The 21,777-nt window shown below is 40.5% G+C and overlaps 1 protein-coding gene across 5 annotated transcripts in view; it reads left to right on the forward strand.

Annotated features, from left to right (window-relative positions):
• The window catches only part of LOC103476097 (vacuole membrane protein 1), a 76,748-nt gene extending 56,932 nt beyond the window's left edge, over positions 1 to 19,816 (forward strand). For 4 of the 5 annotated variants that reach the window (XM_017308616.2, XM_017308615.2, XM_081615940.1 and 1 more), the window contains 2 exons: positions 16,448 to 16,550; positions 17,754 to 19,816. In XM_017308616.2, the coding sequence (XP_017164105.2) occupies positions 16,448 to 16,550; positions 17,754 to 17,897 (247 nt within the window). In that variant the 3' untranslated portion in view covers positions 17,898 to 19,816. Of the gene's footprint in view, positions 1 to 1,273; positions 14,548 to 16,447; positions 16,551 to 17,753 lie in introns of those variants that run through there. The other variant, XM_008428189.3, reaches the window with a different exon arrangement.
• The last annotated feature ends 1,961 nt before the right edge of the window (positions 19,817 to 21,777 follow it).

Here is a 21,777-nt window from a genome sequence, read left to right on the forward strand (position 1 = left end):
AAAAGTTTAACTTTATTTAAAAAAAAAAAAGTTTAAGTTTTACATTTAAATATTTGTGAAGAGGATTATGAAACTGATCAATCCAGAAATGCTTCAAAAGGCTTTGTGTGCTTTGCTTCAAATTAAATCTGATTTTATCTTCAGCTTTCCAATTAAATTTTGAAGGTTTTGGGTAAAACAAAAATGATATCAAAGCTGTTTATAATTCCAACCACCTTAGCAAAAAATGAAAAAAAAAAACAAAACACTTTCATCTCATGAATTAACTTTAACATCGTTGTTATAAAACAAGACAAACAATACATTAGGAGTTGTTCTGCAAAGCTATTAGATTGTGAGGACATCTCTTGTCCACAGCCCTCTCATAACTCTACCAAGTTTGGTAAGGCAGGTAAAAATCTTGACTTGAGAAATAAAAGTCGTTCAGGTGCCAATAACATTTCATAATTGAATAATAAAAAGTATTCTATGAACAGATTGAGTAAATATTGAATGGGAAAATAGATAGGAAACGAAAAAATAGGATAAAATAGGGCAATAAAACTTTGTAATTATAATTTCTAAATAAAACCTGGTGAAAGATAAAACAGTACAGGTCAAAAATGTTTATCTTAAAACGAGGCATCTTGTGCAGGAGGCTGTGACCCCACAGCATGATGCTGCCGTCCCCAATGTTTCAACATGTGGATGGTTTTCTTTTGTTCATGTTGTTTTGCAACCAATCGTACTTTTTGGAAAGCAGTCAGCAGAATCCGCTTTTTTTGTTTTTTTTACACATATTTAATGATAAAGTGAGAACATTTTAGAAGATGCTTTAGAAACTTCTTCATCTTTGGTTTAGTTCCCTTTTGGCAAAGCTTTTTTTGCTTTTACTGACAAATAAAATCCATTTTCATCTTGAGCTTTTTACCCGACGCTGTATTTTAACCATGCACCCATACAAAAAAAAAGAAAACTAACCCCATTGCATGATGCTGCCACTGCAACAGTAACCGTTGGGTATGGTTGGTTCTCCTTAGGGGATGAAGTGATTTGCTCATAAATTATCGCTGCGAAATGCAGCCTTAAAGTTCAACTTCAGAGTTTTTTTGGGGTTTTCTAATTAAATAACCGAGGACATTCTGAAGCTCTTGTGAAGCTGACCACTCCGAATGCACTTCAGAGAGTTGGCAGTGGCTCACGGCCACGCTTCACGCAACACAAGAGCAACAGATTTATCTTTTTCTCTCTGTGCCTACTCCTCTCTGTCCTCCTTTCTCTTCTTTCGGCTCAGGCTTCGTCAGCCAGCAAGTTGATGACATAAAGCAGGAAAGACTCAAACTCATCCAGCGCATGCAGGACTGGATCAGGGAGCTTTCCGGTGCTTGGCATGCCGCCTCAGTCCTCTCGTTTGATCTGGAGCGAGACGCTGCGTCGAGGCTGAGCTGCTCGCTCGTATGTTTGTGCCGGTTTTTCCAGCCTTCACTTTGAGGAAAGCTGCAGCGGTGAGGGCCGTCGGACGGAAGTGTTTGGGATTCAGACTTGTTTACATCAGCTCACTAACTGTTGGAGGATACGGCTTAAAAATAAAATAACGTTTTTTGGGTATTTCTCTTTTATAACACAGCTGATTTAAATCAACGTTTTTCTTGCTTTCTTTTCTAAAATGGAAATTTAGACAGAAAATATTTTCAAAAAGTGGCTTTTATTTCCATCACCTTTCTTTGAGTTGCACGGCGAAGTGTTACGAGAATGTTTATTTGGTTATGAGAATACAGTTTAATATTAGCAGATTAAAGATGCAATTTTACCAGAAAAGACATCTTAAGAGTTACAAGAAAACATTTGTTTTAATGAGAAAAAAGCTTCGAGAGACTTATCTGACGTGACCAGCTCAGTTCTTTGCGCAAACATTTCTGAGTCTTTTTACTGATGATTTGTTTCCGATGTGTAAAAAGATGAAATTTTTCTATAACGGGTAAGTATTGTCTAGAAAGTATAACTTCATGAGATTTTCAACATTCCACACTTGAATTTAAAAATAGGACTTTATTCACGTAGTGAGAAAACAATACAAAACAATCTTAGTCTGGCCCTACTTCTTGGTCGCAGAGCTGACCTTAATTCAAAGTCCAAATAAACAGTTACGCACAGTTGTCAAACAACATGGCCGCCGTGGGCGTTGTGACATCACTCGGAACTATGAAAACCCAAGAAGTGCCAAAATCAGGATTTGTTTTGGAGAATCACAACTTTCCAATAATTAAATTGTCAAAATCCAAACATTTTGATTCATCGATAAAATCAGGGACTGATGCGAGTTCCTACAAATGTCACAGAGAGGGAAAAAAAACGAACTGAAATCGTATAACTAATCACAGCAATGGTTTCATCTTCACAGTGACCCTCGCTTTAAATCCATCTAATTGATTGAGTCGGCCCATCTCCACATGTTGCATGGCGTCTCTCTGTCATGCTCTGGTGGTGAAAGCAGACAGGGAGAATCCAAACCTCAAAAGCTTAACCAGCACAGACTGATGTGTTGAGCCAGGATGGTCCTATTGCCATGTGAGTGTGTCTCCAAGGCAGGAGTCCGTTACCGGCGCACTGGGCCGCTGCTCCTGCAGCACGAGGGAGGCCGTCCGCTTCAGGGGGTCCCAGCGGGCCGCTCTCGTTACTGGGGCGTGAGGAGGTGCGCTGGTGTGAACTGCCATGCCAGAGGTGGGTACCAGTGATGAGCTGCAAATCTTTGCACGGCAGTTCCAAGTCGAGGCCAAATCCACGTCTTTAATTATAAGTTTAAACAAGTTAAAACAAGTCGTCTTTTCTGCCTTTTGGATCCCAAAAGAGCTGCTTTGAGTTTCCATCGTCTTCATTCAGCACCAAAAAAAAAACACCATTTACCTGGAACATTGTTTTGTTTTATTAAAGCAATCTATAACAGAATTCTAAGACTTTTTTTTCTCCTCCAAGAAGTAACAGCTCAATGCTTTACTGAAGTAGTTTTTAATGCAAATGTTGCTTTTCTATTACTTCTTTAGTTTCTTTGTTAGAAATCTGTCAGAATTAAAAAATAAATCAAGGAAATCTGTATGTACATCATGTTTCACACACTGTCACAACTGTGCAAATTAAAATCTATAAAAATGCAAAGTTAAAACATTTATGCATTGACAAAAACATCCACACAAAAACTTTAATCTTTCGGAGACGTTTAGTTCCTATCACCTTCAGTGTAACAAGAGCTTTAAAAGTGAGTAATCTTACAACCTGAGGCCTAAACGCGTAGAAACTCACTAAATTTTAAAACATCTTTCTATTACTTAATTAATCTAAAAGTTTGATTTTCCTACATTTACAGTTAAATACAATTGATATCCATGTCACATTTATAATAAAAAACACTTTCAAGAAATTGCACCAACAGAAACAGATTATTTTCCTTCTTATTCTCATTACTGACTTCGCAAACCTTCTGAATATTCAATTTCTAAATGCGTGCAAATAAAAGGACTTCATTTTTCTGTTACCACCGACAGATTTAGATCCAGCATAATCCTTTAATTTTACAAACACGTTTCTTCTGATTGGAAGGAATAATAACTATTTTGAGTGACCCAGACAGATTTCTGACTTGAATCTGGTGGAGATCCTGTGGAGGGATGTGAAGATCCCCTAGGAGGCCAGAAATTTGGATAATTTAGATTTCAAATTATCAACCCAGAGGTGGGTGAAAAAAGGACAAATCTATTTACATTTAGAAAGAACTGAGTGAAAATAGTTTTGAAAAGAAAAAAGAAAGATTTATCCATGTGAATTTACACATTATTTAAAAACAACATGTGGAAAAAATATCTATACACTTTAAGCAAGATTGTGGAAGAAAAATGTTACTTGGTGTTACAACAATCAAACCTTCAGCTTTTTTTCTTCCACTTCTATTTTGGTGATATGTCTCTGATGTTGGAAAGCCTCCTTTCCATCACCCTAATCTTAACTACCTCCACAGATTCTCCATTAGTTTCCAACAGAGTCACTCAAAAATGTTTCTTCCAATTTGAAGAAATATTTTGCTAGTTCAATGATTTCTTTCAACCTAAATCTGAGGGAGATGTCAGTTTATAAAATGCTAAAAATTTAAGCAAGTGGAAAATTAATGTATAACAAAAATAAGTCAAATGAAGCTCTTTTATTTGTATGCATTTAGCAATATAATATTCAGAGTGTTTCTGATGTATAATGAGCTGTAAAGGAATAAAAGATCTCATTTTAATCATCAGTACAGAAGAAATTAGGTCCGTTTCAGTTCACACTATTTATTTAGAGTGTTTTAAATAGAGTTTCCATGTAACACGGCGTGAAAATTAGATTTAATACCCGTATATATTATTACAGAGTTTGTCTTGTTTAAAATGTTTAGCATTATCTATGCAGCTTAACGTCTCTAAAACAGGCTGGACAAATATTCAATTAGGCGGCCCAAATGCTGATCTAAAAGTTTTATCTGTTCATTCAGAGGAAAATGTAGCAGACAGACAATCTGTCTGACTTTATAGAGTGAATTCAGGGAATACTTCACATAGCTTTCAGTAATCCCATTGGTTAAACCACCTCTGCTTTTGAAATCATTGAAAAACTTTTAGAACCTGCCTAATTTGTTACTAAAGTCAATGTTTACGGTTCATAACCAAAGCATGACACCATGCAGCACATTTACACCTGTGGACTGTACTGAACACTTTAGCTGAAACGCAAATCGGATTAAACGATTGTTGAAATAATCGCCAACTAATTTAGTAATCAATTAATTGTTAACTGGGTTATACAGACTATGAAGAAGGCCATTTGCTGAAGGAATAATATACTCAAAGCGGTAATCAGGCCAAAACTATACACAATACTTTTAAGATAAAAAGGTTAAATATGTTTTACCCAGAACTCAAGTGGCAGTTTTAGCTTCACCTGATTTGATTTCTGTTAAAGAAATTCTCCTATTATTAATCTCCAGTTGGTTATTAATACAAAAATGAATCAACAGATTATTCCTGCACTGTTGATGTTTAGTCAAACAGAAAGGCTCAGCTTTCCACAGATGCATCCTTTGCTACAAATGATCAAGCACACTAAAGAAACGCGACGTCGCGGCATGTTGGGCAATAAAATGTGCATTTTATTATCTATAAAAGGAATTAAATTATTTGTGTATGAAAAGGGTTAAATTAAAAATATGCAAGGTGTGCCAATTTCTTATTCGATTAATCAATAGAGTAATAACTAAAATAATCACTTGATGCAACCCTTCTGAATGCATAGTGGTCCCGGGGGGGGGGGATTTTAATAGTAAGTGTAGAAAATTACGCATGAAAAGAAAACATTCATCAATAATTTGAATTGCCGTCATCAAGTCAGACAATTATCTCCAACAGCTCACGTATTTTTCTGTGCCTGATGCAGACTGACGCAGGAGAAAAAAACCTTTTCTTTCTTTTTTTTTTTTGGGACTTTTTTAACGGTTACAATGATTCATTTTGAACGGATAACAAAAGCTGAAGTCTCACATTGTCGTGCAGCTGTTTCATCCGATCCTGAGGAGCCAAACTAACATGACGTGCGATGATAGTGGGGTACAGTTGCAGAAAGTGTTTGATAAAAAAAAGTTGTTGTAGGTGATTTCAGTTATTTTTCTTATCTTTGGTGCGGCTTTTGATCAGCAGTGGGACATGACCTCGTTCTGGTCTTGTTTTTAGAAGGGACCCTGCTGGGAGTAGGTGTAGACTCTTTGATTTAGCACTAGAACTGAATCATTGCAGTTTTTACATTATGTGCAATTTAAATGTTGAGGTCAGAGACCAAAGTTCAAGGAAAGTAATGAGTGGATCATTTCAACTTATTATTATTTTTTTTTCTTGTCTTCAATTAGAAAATGATCTGTGCTGCTTAAAGCGAAAACTGCTGAAATCTAAATGAAAAGATCCATTAAGATTTGACAAACAGTGTAAGCTCCTACACACACTATAAGGCTCACTCATTCTCCTTATCTTTTTGTTGTTCTGCAAAAGGATAAGAATTTTTTTTTTTTATTTATCATGCAAAAAAATATTTTTGCAACTGAAATTGGTATGTCTAGAGGTTAAACCAGCAGAAAGCAACTTAAATCTAAAGAGGAGAATACAGTTTTAATCACACAAGCTGTAGAAGACGTTTGTGGATAATTATATCTTCTTTTGATCTTGCCTCTCATTTCCTGTTTCCCATTATGCTCATGTATTAATGTATAAGTAGAGAACTGAAATTGCAGAGGGCCATGCAAATCACACTGTTCTGGGTATTCACACTGGTTCTATTATTTGTGTACACGTACTGAACTGGTGGTGTGTGAGGGGAGAAAGAAAACGTCTGTTACAACTTGTTTCCACTGACATATTCACCCATCTTAAACACACACACACACACTCCTAGCTCATATAGAAACAAGGTTCGTATAGTTTCAAAGTGAATGTGTGACTGTCTTCAATAGAAGCAACTCAGAGATCTAAAAATCACCTACCATGAAGGGATTTTTTTTTTTGGCTTTCTCTCCTTCCCCACATTAACCTGGGGCTATTAGTCGTCTTAATCAGTCAGTTTCTTTTATAGAATAGAAAAACTTATAACTGAAAATTGTGTATTTGCACTTACGCTCCTGTTTTCACGAGTAAAGTCTTCCTGCTCGTTACATCTGCAGAAAGGGAGAAATTTTGTCACTGAAAAGCGCCCTGACAAAGATGGCGTTGATCAGTCCTTCCACCGCTAACAAAAACCACCGCCAATAAGATGATGGACACCACGGTCGCAGCGTCGGAAGGCCAACAGACTCTGTTACGCCGTCGTTACGTTTAATGCAGGGATCAGCAGGGGCGTCCATTTTCCCGTCGTGTCCACTTCAGCTTCTGATCAGACGTCTGTCCTGCTAAATGAAATTTGCTCAGACCCACAAATGTTACATGGCATTTTGAGAAAACAAAAAAAACACAACAACTTACAATTGCTTGTAAATATTAGGTTTTAAAATAATACTTTATTTTAGTAGAAACTTTAGCAAAAACAAAGCAAAAAAGAATGTTTGCATTTTCTTCCGTGGAATATTGATGTTTATCCAAAATGATGTGACAAAATACTAAAAGAAAGACATGGCTTCTAATCTAATCGCTGATTTAAAAAGAAGAACAGAAAAATTTCAAAGTTATTAAGAGCCATAGTGGAAAGTTCAAAGAATCACTGGCGGCTCTGGAGCCGCAGGCTGCAGACCCCTGCCTCAGACCTTTGAGTCTCTGACACAGGGAAGCAGTGGGAGGTTTACCTGCGGGCCGAAAGGTCGAACGGCAGCCATTAAAGATGATATTGCATGGGATATATTTCCTGTAATAAAAACTCAACTGAGTGACAAACTGTTTATATCTGCTGCAGGATATATATATTTTTTTTCTACATTTTTTTTTTAAGTGTGCTGAAAAAATGAAAAGGTAATTGTGCTTTGTGTGCATTTGGAGTGTTGGAATCACAGGAAGCACAAGAATCACAAAGGAATTAGTGAGCAACATCAGGGACAAGACATGTTTGTACAAGTGTGTGTATCACACAAGCAAACATCTCTGAAGAGAAATTTTATTCAAAACATAAAAGAGGGAAAAAAAATACAATTAACAGATATTAAGATTGTGCCTAATGTCACTAGTGGAACTTGTGCAAGGAGTTTGATCTTTATTAAAAGCTTGTTACAGCAAAAAAAAAAAAAAGAAAAAAAAAGAAAGTGAACATCTCCATGACAAATAATTCAGAAATCTTGGTTCCTAGATGGCTGACATTTTATGATGAGGGTCACTTTTATGTAGTTCAGTTGTTCAAGATGTTATTCTGTGATCCAGAGGGGCCGTACACTCTGAGGGATTTTTAAGTGAGAACAACTAGAAGGAGGTTTCTGCTGACAAATGGGTTAAACTGATGTCAAAGCATGTCTGCAGTACAATTAAATTAAAGCTTATAATTTGGTGCGATTTTCATTTTAGTTGTAGCAAACAGTAAGTAAAAATCAAATGCTCTAAGCGGGTTGGTTGTCCCGGTTATCAGTATGATTTAATTCAAGAACATTTTAAAATATGCATTTTAATCAGATACAGACCTTATATAGTGCACTTCTTATTTAAATTGTGCAATATATTATGCAAGCAGCAACAATTTGTGTAAAAAGCTGTGAATTATTGTGTTTGAATCTTTGTGACCAATAACTAGAATCTGTGACCCAAAAAAAAAATCAAAGTGCCAGAAAATACCGCATGGTTTAGCCGCTAGGTGAAAAGCGGATTTATGTCAAAGCTACTTGGCTTTTTATTTTTAAAAGTTTGTGATTTTTTAATACAAAAAAACAGCCTGAAAATGACTCGCTATAATCTCAGAATTGCACTGCAACATGTGGTGTGTCAGTAAAAAGCAAAGATGACGAGCAAAACCTTCAGATTGGAGGAGCTGTAATGGTAGTTAAGAGTTTTTGTTTTAATTTATACTTTTGTTTTTGTGACATGGCTTCATTTTCATTTCTTCTGTTAGAACTAAAATTGTTACATTATTTTATATTATACAGATACAACTACAGTTTAACTTGAAGGGGTGAAATTTAATGAGTGGCTGCTTCACTGCACGCCTTTTTGAACATATAAAAGGAATTAAATGTATACGTCTGCCGTCTCTGAATTAGGTTGTGCTGCTTAGTGAAACATATAAGTTTTGCTATTATGTGACCAGGCACATTTTAAATAAACGTAAACGTACAATTATTATAGGTGCAGAAACTAATATGTTGTTTCAGCAGGAATAAGAGGAATTCTTATACATTATAAGTGAAAGCATCCAGCTCTTGTCAAACATTCATGTTAATTTTCTGAGTAATTGCAGTATTTTGACTCCATATTATTCTACGCTGAGAATCTCATAATGATCCATACCTATCCTTGTATCTCTCTCTCTTTTTTTTTTTGTACACACAAGCTGCTCCCTCATCAGATTAGTCCTGCGAACGTTCAGGCCAAGTTTCCAGCAAATGATGAGCGGATGACAAATGACCTACATGTCGTTTTTAGGTAACAGTGTGACACTGATTCCTTTTTAGAACGGCTAATTTGTCAGGGGAAACACAACGTGACCTCAGACTCTTAACCAGCAGTGTCCAACAGAAAGACCCAAGATCCTCCATAACGTCTCTCCCTGATGTTGTTTGTGTGTTTGTGTGTGTTTTGGAGGCGAGTCACCCCAGACAGGACCTGACTCAGAAAGCAGCTGGGCAGACATCCGGGCCCCAGCTTTGTATCAGTCATACCTCGGTGAAAACGGGCACATTGTTCCCCATCAGCATCTTTTGCTCTGAAGGAACAAGTCGCTCTGAGGGAGCAGTAAGTGTGAGCTGCATTGTGAAGACGTGGGGAGGGAAGGACTCGGCTCCGGTCTGAAAGCTGAGACATCTTCCTCTTACAGTAACGCAATGGTCCAGATGCAACGAGTAGAGGCGTGGCTCCTGCGTCTGAATATTTAGCTGTATTTTTCAAATATAATCTTGTTTAAATCTGGCTGTTCTGAGTGCACACCGACACGCAGACACCAAGCACTTTCACTTTGCTTTTGCTTGCTGACTTTCTAACCACAACGTCTGCGGCACGTAAACTCAAGACTGCAGCTTCACTTTACGTTGAGCAGATGCGAAAGGAAATCAGCAGATGCTCGCGTTCCCGTATTTTAACTGGGTTTTGGTTGTGTCTCGCTCCAACCGTCTTCGCAAAATAATGGGTGCCTGATCTTGTTACCCATCTGTTGTCGTCTGACGTGTGAAGCAGCAGCAGGAGCAGTTGTGAGGGCAGAAGATGTGGAGCATGTTGTGGCTTTTGCCAGGTACATTGTACTGTAACCCATGTGGTTATTCGAGCAGCATACAGTAGTGTATGTGACATGCCTCATAGGAACAATACAGAGCCGCAGTGTACTGTATGCAGAAGCAGCTCCACAGGTTCACGTTTGTGCTCGGCACAACAAAATATTCACAACCCTTAGTCTTTTTTTTCTGCTTTTTTTTTTTTCACATTATGGCACGTTAAGTGCAGATTCCGACAAAATCTGCAGCAAGACTTGAAAAATCCAGTTCACAGATGCTTTCCAGCCAATCTGACTGAGTTTGAGCTACCTCTGCAAAGAGGATTTTTAGTTTTAGCTGACACAGAGGCATGCCACACTTTTGAGATTTTAATTTGCAAAACAAGAAAACAGAACATCTTTTCTGTTCCTCTTCATATCAGGGCTGTGCAACCTTTGTAATCTAAAGAGCCATTTTTGCCTTCAGTCCAGCGAAGGAAAACTGGTTACATGATCTTTTGAAAAACATAAAAAATACTTTGTATTCTCGTGTTTACAGGACCATCATTTCATTTCTATTTTTAGGTTTTAAATGAAAGAAAGATGCCACATGTTTTGCAGTAAAGTGAGTGGACACATTTTCTTTCTTTGGGACTTGTAGAAAAATATTTATGTATTTATACCGAGTCTCTGTGTATCTCTGTGCGCTGTGAGCGCTTGGCCTATGAAGCTGAATGTGAAAAAGCAGCTTCCAACCTAATGACAAAAAAAGACCTGAAAAATATTACGGGTTTATTGGAGTCCTTTTTATGTGTATATTTAATCCAATTATTCCATCAGAAAAATATGAAAAGCGGCTAAAACCGGAAGTTTTATTATATATATAGATTTTTAAATACATTAGTTGGTTCTTTATTAGTTTTGCCAAAGTTATTAGGAGCCATTGTGGAAGGTCCAAAGAGCCTCTTGCGGGCCTGGAGCCACAAGTAAGAATCTTGGTCTATATAAAAAAAATCCCAGATAAATTAAACCGATGTTTCCAGTTATAACATGAGGAAAGATAAACAAGTTAAATTGTTTTCCAGGGTTTTATACTTTAGTTTTTGTTTATTCCATAATCCACACTGTGACCTTGTGGCTTAGTTACGTAGGACTAATACTGTGTAAATGCAACCTAAAGTACAGTAAATGTCGCACATAGAGCAAGTGTCCCTTCTAATATAACTTTAGGAAAATCAGATGTGCCTTCCTTATATGTCACCATCTGGCCTCTCTGCTATTTCTGACCTGCCCGTTGCTGCCGTTCTCTTGTCTGGATTTGTCTCCAGTCACCTCTGAGTCACTGAAGAAACGCTTTTCCACCAGCTGAAGGGTCCAGGTGTGGTCGCCCAGTGACCCGGCCTCTCCACGCCCCGGTCAGCAGGCTCTGTGTGGGCAAGATGGGGGTTAAAGGTGACTTTTAGTGTGGCTGTGTTTCTGGGTACCCGAAGAGGATGTGTCCATATGTGGGTGTGTGTGTGTGTGTGTGTGTGAGTGTTGGCTGACACAGATGGCTCTGAAGCGAGGATGTGATAAACACCCTGGGCAGGGGGATCTCCGTCCAGGAGTGGGCTCCATGTTTTAGCGGTGAAGTCATTGGGGAAAAAAGCCTGGTCGGACTGGAGGAGGAACAAACACACGCTCACTCAAACACGCAGACAGATATTACCTGCAAACAGTTCTCACGCGAGTCACAATTTTCCCCCCGCGTTAGCCGAATGACCCGCTCCTCAGGCTTCCATCGTCTGATCAGATTTGCAGGTTTACTCCCCGCAGCCGGCTCGTAAAGAGACGCTCAGAGCGTTTTGTTTTTGCGCACAGAGATGGTGAGGAGGTCAGAGTTTCTGTACCACCGCCTCACCACCCTGCGTGTGTGTGTTCTCGCAGCGTTGCTCCTGTTATGTTAGGTGTGAACTATGGCCCTGTGGAGCATTGGGTAACAGTAGTGATTGCCTAACCCTGTTGTTGTGATGATGTCGTAACCCGTTGGACCTGGCCAGCGTTTGGCTGTCATGGGAGCCGTTGTTCTCCATCTTCCTCTGCCCAGGACGTCAGGGCACACATGACTGCCTGTGTGTATGTATAGGGGTGTGTGTGTACGTACGTGTGTGTGTGTGTGCGTGAGCCCGCATGTGTCGTCCTGTGACTGTGCCTGTGTGTGTGTGTGTGTGTGTGTGTGTCGGAATTTCATGAACATGAGGAACAAGAAGCCGGGAACCCTAAAGGTGGCACACAGACAAGTCAAAGGTCACGTCTGACTCGAAGCCTTTGGAATTTAGCGTTCTCAGAACGAACACAGGACATCCAGACATGCTCCATTCTCCATGAACAGAAGCAGGAAATGATAGTTCATTAAAAAAAGGGGGGGGGAAAAAGAAACGAGATGACTGAAACGCTGCTCACAAATTAACCCTTCAGAACAATAATCAGGAAGCAGACAGCAGGGGGATTTTCCCTCCTTTCTTACTTCACATGAGATTTTTTCCCCTCCACATCCTTCCAGATTATTGAACACATATTTCAGAAAATGCCAACAGAGATTAATTTTTTTAATTTCTAAGTGAACTCAATCTACCACAAGTTTTTATCAGAAACCTGGAGAAATGAATGTGTTTGTTGCGTGATTTCCTCCAAGCGCTTCATAATTTTATCCAGTTGATTACTTCTTTTCCTTTTTATTTTTCAGTTTATTATTTTTGCTGGAGTTTTTTTTTTTTTTTTTTTTTTTTTACTCTTTAACAGCTATGCAAATCATGTGTGTGGGTGTATGTGCTCAAGGATTTAAACGTGGTGCAGTATTTTTTACTTCTGAGACAGAGCTGTCATATTTCACAGAATACACTTGATTCCACCTGACAAACAGTTTAATAATTGTTGCTTTGGGATGAGCTGCAGAGATGTGCTGTGTGAGCGCAGGGAGGGAAAGCAGAAGAAGGGATTGTGTTGGTGGTATTATAGGGAGGTGGCAGAGCTTTGGTTTCTCCTGCATCTCAGGATGAGATCAGTTCATGTTCAAAAAGTGTTGATCAAACTGAGCAGGGTTCATCTGACTGTACTCTCAAAATGAGGCGGTATTACCTTGTTTAGAGGAAAGCAAAGAAAGAAAATAGGGTGTGAGCGCATCGTAAGTGATGTACGTTCTGGTTCCCTGTAAATCTCTGTGGTTAAATACATTAAAATCTAATTTAACACTTTTTTAAAAACTCTATGTTTGCATCTATGCATGAAAAGAAACAACAACAAAGACATTAAGTTTGAGTATCAGATTTATTTCATTATGTCACCTTTCAGTTTGCAAAGACGTGTATTCAAATTCCTCTGGTGAAATAATTTAACGTACAAAATCAGCTTCAGGCAGAAAAAGAACATACATTACTTTTTACAATAAATGCTATTTTTAAATTTTAGCAGCAACTCTTCAAACAACTTTTGGCTTTTTACAAAAATTATTTGTAAAAGAAAATGTACAATGTGATTTTGTGACATGAAAAATGTAAAATCTAAAATAGACTTTACACACACACACACACACACACATATATATATATATATATTTCTGGGTAGTTAAAATAATTTTACTTGTTAAATGTTTCAGAGGATCCACATGTGGGAAGTGTTACAGTTTTTCAATAAAACATTTACAGCCTCTTTAAATTTTCCTTGCTGTTATTATTTCTGCTTTTCCTCATTCCTTATCTGCAGCTTTCTGAAGAGAGTAACACACACACACACACCCACACACACACTCCAAATTATTTTAGTTTTTTATTATTTTGTTTTTGATTGATTAAAAAAAGTCAATAATTTTTAAATTATCTCAAGCACTCAAAGGATTATCATGTGCACCAAACACCAACATGCGTCATTTATTTATGTTATTAATATACTTGACAAAATCACAAAATAGTCGACTTATTTTGTGAGTGACGGACCCAGAAGTGTGGCACACCTTTGTGGCACATGCAGAACAATTTTGTCCCACCTTATTAAATACACTTAAAGTTATGAGTGTGATCTTTATTTTCAGTCGGACAACTTTGAATTTCATGACATTTACAATAGGTACTAAATTAAAAGAATACTGAAAGCATCACATTTTACTCGACACAGAATTGAAACAGTTTCAGTTCTAAAAGGAGGATTTATAGTTTTTCAGAAATTTTCAGCATGAATTTCCTTATTCCTCTTTTTACCTGTGCAGAATTTCCTCTATTCAAATCAGTTGATAAGTTGTACTGATTTGGTTTTTGCTTGACATGTAGGACATTTTGTTGCTGTTTTACGTTTTTAAATAAACATGACTCCACTCTTCCACTTAAAAAAAAAATGTCCTGAGAATAATTATTGTTACATTTTCCAACAATTTACTGAACATGGAAAAAAACAACTGTCTTTACAGTTTTTGCTCTGTACTTTCTCAATGTTTTTTTTTTTAAATCCACTTCCAGGTTACAAAAAGAAACAGTGTTTTAATCCCAGCTAACAGAAAAATAACTTTGTCTTGCACCATTAAGATCTCCTTTGTCACAGAAAGATGTGCAGCACATGTACTCACAGATATATTCTCAACACACCTACAAGAGGAATTCCTGAATCCAGCTTTGTCCACAAACCCTGTCAGGAAAAAAGAAGTGTATATTCCCAAAAATAGAAAAATGACCAGACATATAAAGCAGAGACCCGTGGACTGTGTGGTTGTGTTTTCTGCAGCAGACTGTAAGCTTTGAGCTTCTTTGTTGGTGGATTTGCTCGGCTCATGACTCAGTGTTGCTCATCGTGTAGGAGATGATTCGCCCGCCATTTCTGAAAACTCTTCTTCTCTCCGTGTTCTTACCTCTGTGCTTTAACACGCCGAGTGAATGTATATCTTCAGAGCTTTCTAAAACTTTCCATTTAGTCACACTGATATTTGGGTTTTCTTCAGATCCAAATTCTTTATTTTAAGTTATGTGTGTATATGTTGGGAATTTGCTCAAATTGGGGGGATGGGGAATTTGAAGGCTAGTTTTTTCCCTCCAAAAAAAACAAACTTTTTTTTTTTTTTGTGCCATGAGGTTCTTAACATAAAATACACCAGAGTCCAATCCAAAGAGATCTGTTTCATGTTCCTCTCTACAAGTCGGATGTGAACTACCTGTAATAAAGTTAATCATTAAGGGAACTCCTCGTCGTAAACACAATCATTTAACACAAAGTGTTTCTTTTCTCACCGTAAGATAGAGGTGTGTACACGTATGAGTGTGTCTGTGTGTGGGATGGGGAGGAACGGAAATGACTTGCCTCCTCGAGAGAAAGTTATCAGCCATAAACCCAACCGTATGTGACATGACTGCCCACGCAAAGAGCTGCCCTAAAATCTTTGATGTGCCTCGGAGCTTTGATGGTGGCTGCCCCATGCGAACAAAAAAAAAAAAAGAAAAAAAAAGAGATGCATACGTGGAAAAGGAGGAATGCGTTGATCTGAAACCCTGGGGGGGGGAAGAAGTGTTGCATCCATAAAAGAAAATTAGTGGAGGTCTTTAGTGTGTATTTGTTTAGAGATTAATCACTAACTTTAACTCAGGGATGGGCCACTGATTCGCTATTCTAGGCCATTCTCTGTAGTCTCTCACATCATTTTTTTTTCTTTTTCCTTAAGCGTGTGTAAGAGGGTAAGGAAAGGGGTGGAGGGGTTGAGGGAGGGGGCCAAAGTAGAATGCTTGTAGTCGATGACTGCATTTTGTAAAGGGTTTCCTAATATGGGCTGTCTTACAGCAGCGGCCCTCCCCCAGTGGGCCGGCCCCCGCGGGTCTCAGCCAGTGGCGTCGCGGCTCGGGTACGACTCACTTCCTCATTAATTGGCTGAAACCAGTTCTTACAGGAACCGCCTATGATAAATGTGAGAGTTCTGAGAAGTCATTCATTTCTCCTCGCTGCAGCGGCAGAGGAGGCACTGCAGGGGAGGTGAACGAGTTCACCGATGTGAGCGAGTGAGAGAGAGCGTAGAGCGGGAGAGGAAGCCGAGAGAGAGAGTGTGTGTGTGTAGAGGCGAGCTGAGCAGGAAAATGTGACTGACTACTGGTGCCGCAGCTGCCGCATGAGGACCATGAGGCCAACTTTTATTTTTAACCCCCTTTTTTTTGTCAGGTTTCTGGTTTGTTTTTGAGTGTTATTGCCTGCTGAAGTTTTGTTCTTTTTTTTTTTTTTTTTTTCGTAAATCTGAGTGAGTGTTTTATGGTGTGTGTGTGCGTGTGTGTGTGTGTGTGGGGATGATGAGCGGTGACGGGGGTTGCACTCGTTGCTCTCTGCCCCGTCTTTCTCTCTCCTCGGAGAGAGGAAGCGGGGCCGGCTCTGTACAGTACCGGAGACAGGACGGCATGCCTCCCTTTGTTGCTGCCCTTGGGCTGGTGAGTAACAATGATGTGACGTGATTTGTGCCCCCCCCTCCATCACCCCACCACCACCATCCTCCCCTTCTCTGTCTCTTTGCCCCCCACCCCGCCACCTCTTCCCTCTCTTTCTGTTTCTCCTCTTCCTCCACCCAACCCTCTCATCCTCCTCTTGTCGGTGGAAACAGCGCTGTTCCTCTGCTGGGTGCGGCACTGCAGAAGCCCTTCAGGGAGTACTTGGAGGCCCAGAAGGCCAAGCTGCACCATGTCACCGGAGAGGGGACCCCAGCTGTAAGTATAGGGGCCTCGGGCCCCCACGCCAATCTCACTTTCTACTCATCCACACGTGCGTTCGGAGAAAAGAAAGCTCAACCCCTTTGCTTTTTGTATTTACATAACTGCCCTATTTTCAGCCTTGAACACACTTTGTATTATTTTGTTAGTTATTAGATGTGTCATAATTTAAAAAAATAATAAATAGAAAACAGACCCAGGGAGGTAACTTCTTTAGATTTTGTTGCTTTCCGTTGAACCTGTTAGCGATAGAGTAAATTACAGAGACGTGTTCGGGTCCCAGAATGACAGAGTGAATATCGCGCCGCCTCGGGCGGGCGGGTGGGGGAGAGACGGAAGGAGGAGAGGGGTGGTGGTGGCGGTGGGGGGGTCGGGGGTAGCGTGGGGTCCCGCTTCACCCGAACTGTACTACTGTAGCATGGGGTGTGCTGACTCATGCTCCGTCTTACCAATAGGGAAGAGTGTGTGCAAGTGTAGTCACTCCCCTATGTGTCACACACACTTGCACTCGGTGCCCCGCCTGAACCCAGCATTAACTGTAGACCAAGCCGCCCCCCCCACAACACCCCCACCCTTGTGACAATCCATCAAACTCTCCCCCCCCTCCACCTTGTCTAGAACAAAAAGAGCCAGTTGTAGCTGAAGCCTATTTCTTTTTTTAAAGCCGTTTTCCCTCTTTTCGGTCCTTCCCCCCCTCCCCCTCTCGCTTGTACACTTAGTGATTCATTGAGAACGATTTTTTTTTCTTCTTCTTTTTTTTTTTTTTTTTTAAGTGCGTACAAGGAAGGAGAAGGAATAAAGAGGGTAGACTTTGAGTTGCACAAGGACAGATTAAGGCATTTTCTAGAACAATGTTCCTTTTTTCTTGTAACCCGAGCCTCCAGCAGTTACGGGGGAGAGGAGCGAGGCAATTTAACTCGGTGGAGGCAGGCTGCAGGCTGGGGTCACCGGGGGCGTTACAGGAGGGAGGACGGCGGGGGCTGCCGCGTGTTTTATTACCCCTGATCTCTATCTGTCCTGCACATGGAGCTGGATCCCCACCTAGCCTACAGCATCAGGAGCGGAGGGGAAGAGCGGAGTGGAGGGGGGGTGCTTCTGCTGCGTGTGGTGGTGTTGGTGGGAGGAAGAAGGGGGTGGCCCTCCTTTTTACTGACCGAGCTCTTCTCCTCTCTCTCTCTCTTTCTCTGTGGCTCCTGGCAGGAGGAGAACTGGCTCTCGTGGCTCTTCGAGAAGGTTGTGGTCATCATGGTATGCTTCTTTGTCTGCTCCATTGTCAACTCCATGGCGCAGAGCTACGCCAAGCGCAAGCGGCACGACAAGTCCTCGGACAGCAAGACGGAGTGAGGACCAGTCATTGGCAAACGGGGGGGAAAGATTGCGTCGGACCACCAACCTCCAAACCCTCCTTCCTTCATATCTACTCTCCCTTTTGGCTAATACCCGGTCATTATCCCAGGCAACAATCAAAAAAAAAAAAAAAAAAAGTCCGACCCATCTGGTTTCTCTCTTGCATCTGTAACAACATGTTTATCTTGAACTTGGACTTCCATTCGCTAGTTTATGAAGGCTTTGCAATTTGGTAGCTATTTTGTGATTTATGTGTCTTTTCCCCTCAAAGGTAGGTGCTTGCTTGGGATTTGCGTGACTCTATGTAGGCATCCATGCTTTTAACTATTCCTAAGTCTCGCCCAAGTTTATCACAACAGTAGAATTGTTTTAAATACCAACTGTGTTTGCTGTCTAGTTGTTAGAATACTCTTTCAGCTTTGTAAGTTGCTCTGCTCTGGCTGATTAGATCAGAAACTAGTGAATGAGGTTTTCTTTGGAACTGCATCATTTCCACTTCTTGTCTAGCAGCTGTGGGGATGTCAGTGAATATTTTAGGATACACATGGTGAGATAGGTGACTTCTTCTTTTGTGTGGGCTGTAGTACTTCTAGATAAGTAATGATAAATCAGTCTTGAATCACCCCCTGCTGGTCCCTTTGTCTGCGTTCATTGTTCTGCTTCCAGGAAGAGAGCGCATGAGTCAGCCCGGGGGGCTACTTTACCAGATGCAGCCGTGTGTGTATATATATATTCAATCAGATCTACAACTGAGCGCGCGTGTCTGTGCGTCACACGCAGATAGCGGTTCGCGTTAGCGCGAGCCGCCTCGTCTTTTTGTGGATTAAAGCCGCTCGTGAGCGCATGCAGGCTACTACCTGACGTGCTAGCTCAGAGCCGTTAAGAGAAATCTTCCTTCTTTTTGTCTCCTCTTGTCCTTTGGAGCTTTTTGTTCGAAAAGGAGGACACCGGGCTTTTCTTTCTTTGTCGGATAACGTCAGCTGGCTCGACAATTACCCCACTGCCTTTTTCCTGTTTTTTTTTTTTTTTTTTTTTTTCTCTCTCTCTTATTATTTTAATCGCCAATGAAATGTGCCGTTTTCCCTCTCCCTCTCTCTCCGTGCTACACTGGACTGAGAGCAGCGGGGACGCTAGCGCAGGCACAAGCAGCGGGAGGGAGGGAGGGAGGAGAAGAGAGAGAAAAAAAGCCCTCCAGCTCACAGTGAAAAGCGTCTGTGCCGTTACCTCAGCTGAACCCTCGAATGAACTCGTTGCACTCCCCTCAGTCACGGAGCCAGGAGACGAATCACTTGAGTAGATTCAAAACAGAGGGGTACTGTTGGGTGAGCTGAACCCTGTGCTCCGCACCGGCTCTAGTCGAGAACATTCACATGTCCTCCTTTTTCTTTTTTCTTTTTTTTCTTTCTCTTTCCTCCCATCACGGTAAGTCGGATTAGAATTCTCTCTCTCTCTCTCTCTCTCTCTCTCTCGCTCTCTCTTTAAAATTCATTGTTCTGTGTGTGTGTCCATGCATACGTCTTCAGGCATGTCCGTCACTCTCTCGGCCTGTCAGATAGCTTATCAGACTGGTGTTGGCTGTTAAGATTGCAAGGCGACAACAGTCTGTAGGCTGTCTGACATTTCGGGCTCTTTCATCTGACCAGCATCCTGTTGTGTCCTCCTCCCTCCTCGTCCTCGTTGGTATTATCATTGTTTCAGTTAGCATCAGTTCCCATTCAGAGGTGTGTGCCCCGCGATGTCACTTCCCCTTTCTCCCAACCGCTTGCGAAACGTCGGAGATGTGACTCTATTGTTTATTTCCTCCACGCTGACGTCCGTGAGGGTTTTTATGTGGCTTTATGTGAGGAACTGTGTTTGAGAATGCAGATGCTTGTGTGTCTGTGTGCGTACGTGTGTGTGAGCTGACTGGCTTTTTTTTTTAAAATTTCCAGAGAATCCAGACAGTACACACCTCATTGCAAAACATCACATTGTGACACCCAGCCTTAGGTATAGTACACGCAGTGCTCAACCGGCCTCCTCCTTCCCCTTTTTTTTTTTAACACTTCCCTCTTCTGTTGCAATGAAAACTTTCTTCTGTTGCTCAATACTCATTTTTGTACGAGGTAGCACTTTATTGGAACGACCCTGTTGATTTATTTTATTGTATTTATTTATTTTTCCCACAAGTAAGTAAACATACAAATCTGAAATTAGTCTGACCCCCCCCTCCTCCTTCGCCCCCCATTTTTGAGCAAACAAATTGAACTTTCTTTAGGTTGTAAAAGTAAAATCACTGAGTTAAGCTGGAATGCCTTGCTGTCATAAGGAATGTTTTGCTTGGCCTGTTTCAGGATGTCCTGTTCCAAGAGGGAGCCCCTTTTGGCACAACTAACCTGAATGTGTTTGTATAGAAACTCAGTTCATATGTTCCAGGGTGAGTTCCTGTTTATGATGAATGTCTGTAAAAAATAATAATAATAATAATTTAAACTTGTGTGTATTGTGTTTTGCTGTCGTTTTTATCTTTAATAAAGCTGAAATTAAAAAAGAAAGAAAAGAAGAGTGGTGTTGTGTTTCTTATGTGATGAGTCTTGACAACACTGCTGGGTCCACGCTGACCCTGGAGCCTCTGAAGAATCTCACATGTCAGCCAAGAAAGAGGGATAGGGAGGATAGTGAGTCCCTCACAACTCCAGTTTCCACATCTAGTGTTTCACGTCCAAACGGTTATCACGTTACCAATTTGCGCCTGCCGCGCTGACATCATCTCCATTTCAGAATCCAAGCCAGAGCTTCGCTGTTAGTTCTGAATTATGGCAGTACTGCATTTATTTCATACTTTAAAAAAAAGGAAGTCTGTGACATTTTACACTATTTTCTGTTATGTAGCAAAAAAAAAAAATCAGATTTATTCAAATATTTTTTAAATATTCCTTATTGTCTGACAATGGGGTAAATTTAGGAAATTAATTGAAACCTCTTACACAAAATACTATTTTAAAAATAATGACAAAAACTTAGATAAAATCTGTACACATTTCTAAACACAATTAGAGAAGTTGTACGTGTAAAACTGGAAGCCTCTTCTCGGGTATTTCCATTTGCATGAGGGAAACTTCCTTATCTTGATGGTGCATGCTGCGGCTACGCCTGACTTCAGACCAGACTTGTTCAGGTACCGCGCAGCATCATCCGGTATCCTGCGGTCCAATGTGTGGAACCTGTTCTGGGGTCGATCTGCGCCGCTCCCAGATCGGCCACACCCAGAGCACCGGCAAGATGGACCCGTTCCCATCCTCGCCCTGCCTCTGGGGGCCCAGCTTGGAGCTCCCCTTTCCCTCCCTCCAGCGTTCAGATTGTACCTGTTCAAACAGGCGGCTGGACTGAGACTCTAATAATGTAATAACGACCCCACCTCCAGAATCACTGTCTCCCACCTCCTCCTCCTCCTCCTCCTCCCTGTCGGCAGGCTAACCACCGGGGGATGCTGAAATATCACTGACTTCATCCACCGCCCACCCACGAGCCCACTCTGCATTTGGTTATCCACTTAGTTCCTTTCACACTCTGTCTCATTAAATTATGCTGACCGGGTGGATTTCCGTCGTCTTTTTTTTTTTTTTTTTATAAAAAAAAAATCACATTAAAGCTTCTTTGTTTTTGTGAGTAGCAGTGAGATGCTTTCCCACTGAACAGATCCAGTTCATGGAGATAAAAAATAAATAAAAAATTCAGATGTAGAAATCAAAAAAGTTTTAGTTTTCATTTCAAAGTAAACTGTTAAAATTTGGTAATCTGATCTGGTTATGGTCTAATGTTCTGCTGAGATGTGTGGAAGGCTTTTAGCTTTTGGAGTATCAATTTTGTAAGTGTATACACTTTATTTCTTTATCCA

Source organism: Poecilia reticulata, chromosome 14, assembly GCF_904066995.2.
Source record: "Poecilia reticulata chromosome 14, P_reticulata-male-v2, whole genome shotgun sequence".
Classification (NCBI taxonomy): domain Eukaryota; kingdom Metazoa; phylum Chordata; class Actinopteri; order Cyprinodontiformes; family Poeciliidae; genus Poecilia; species Poecilia reticulata.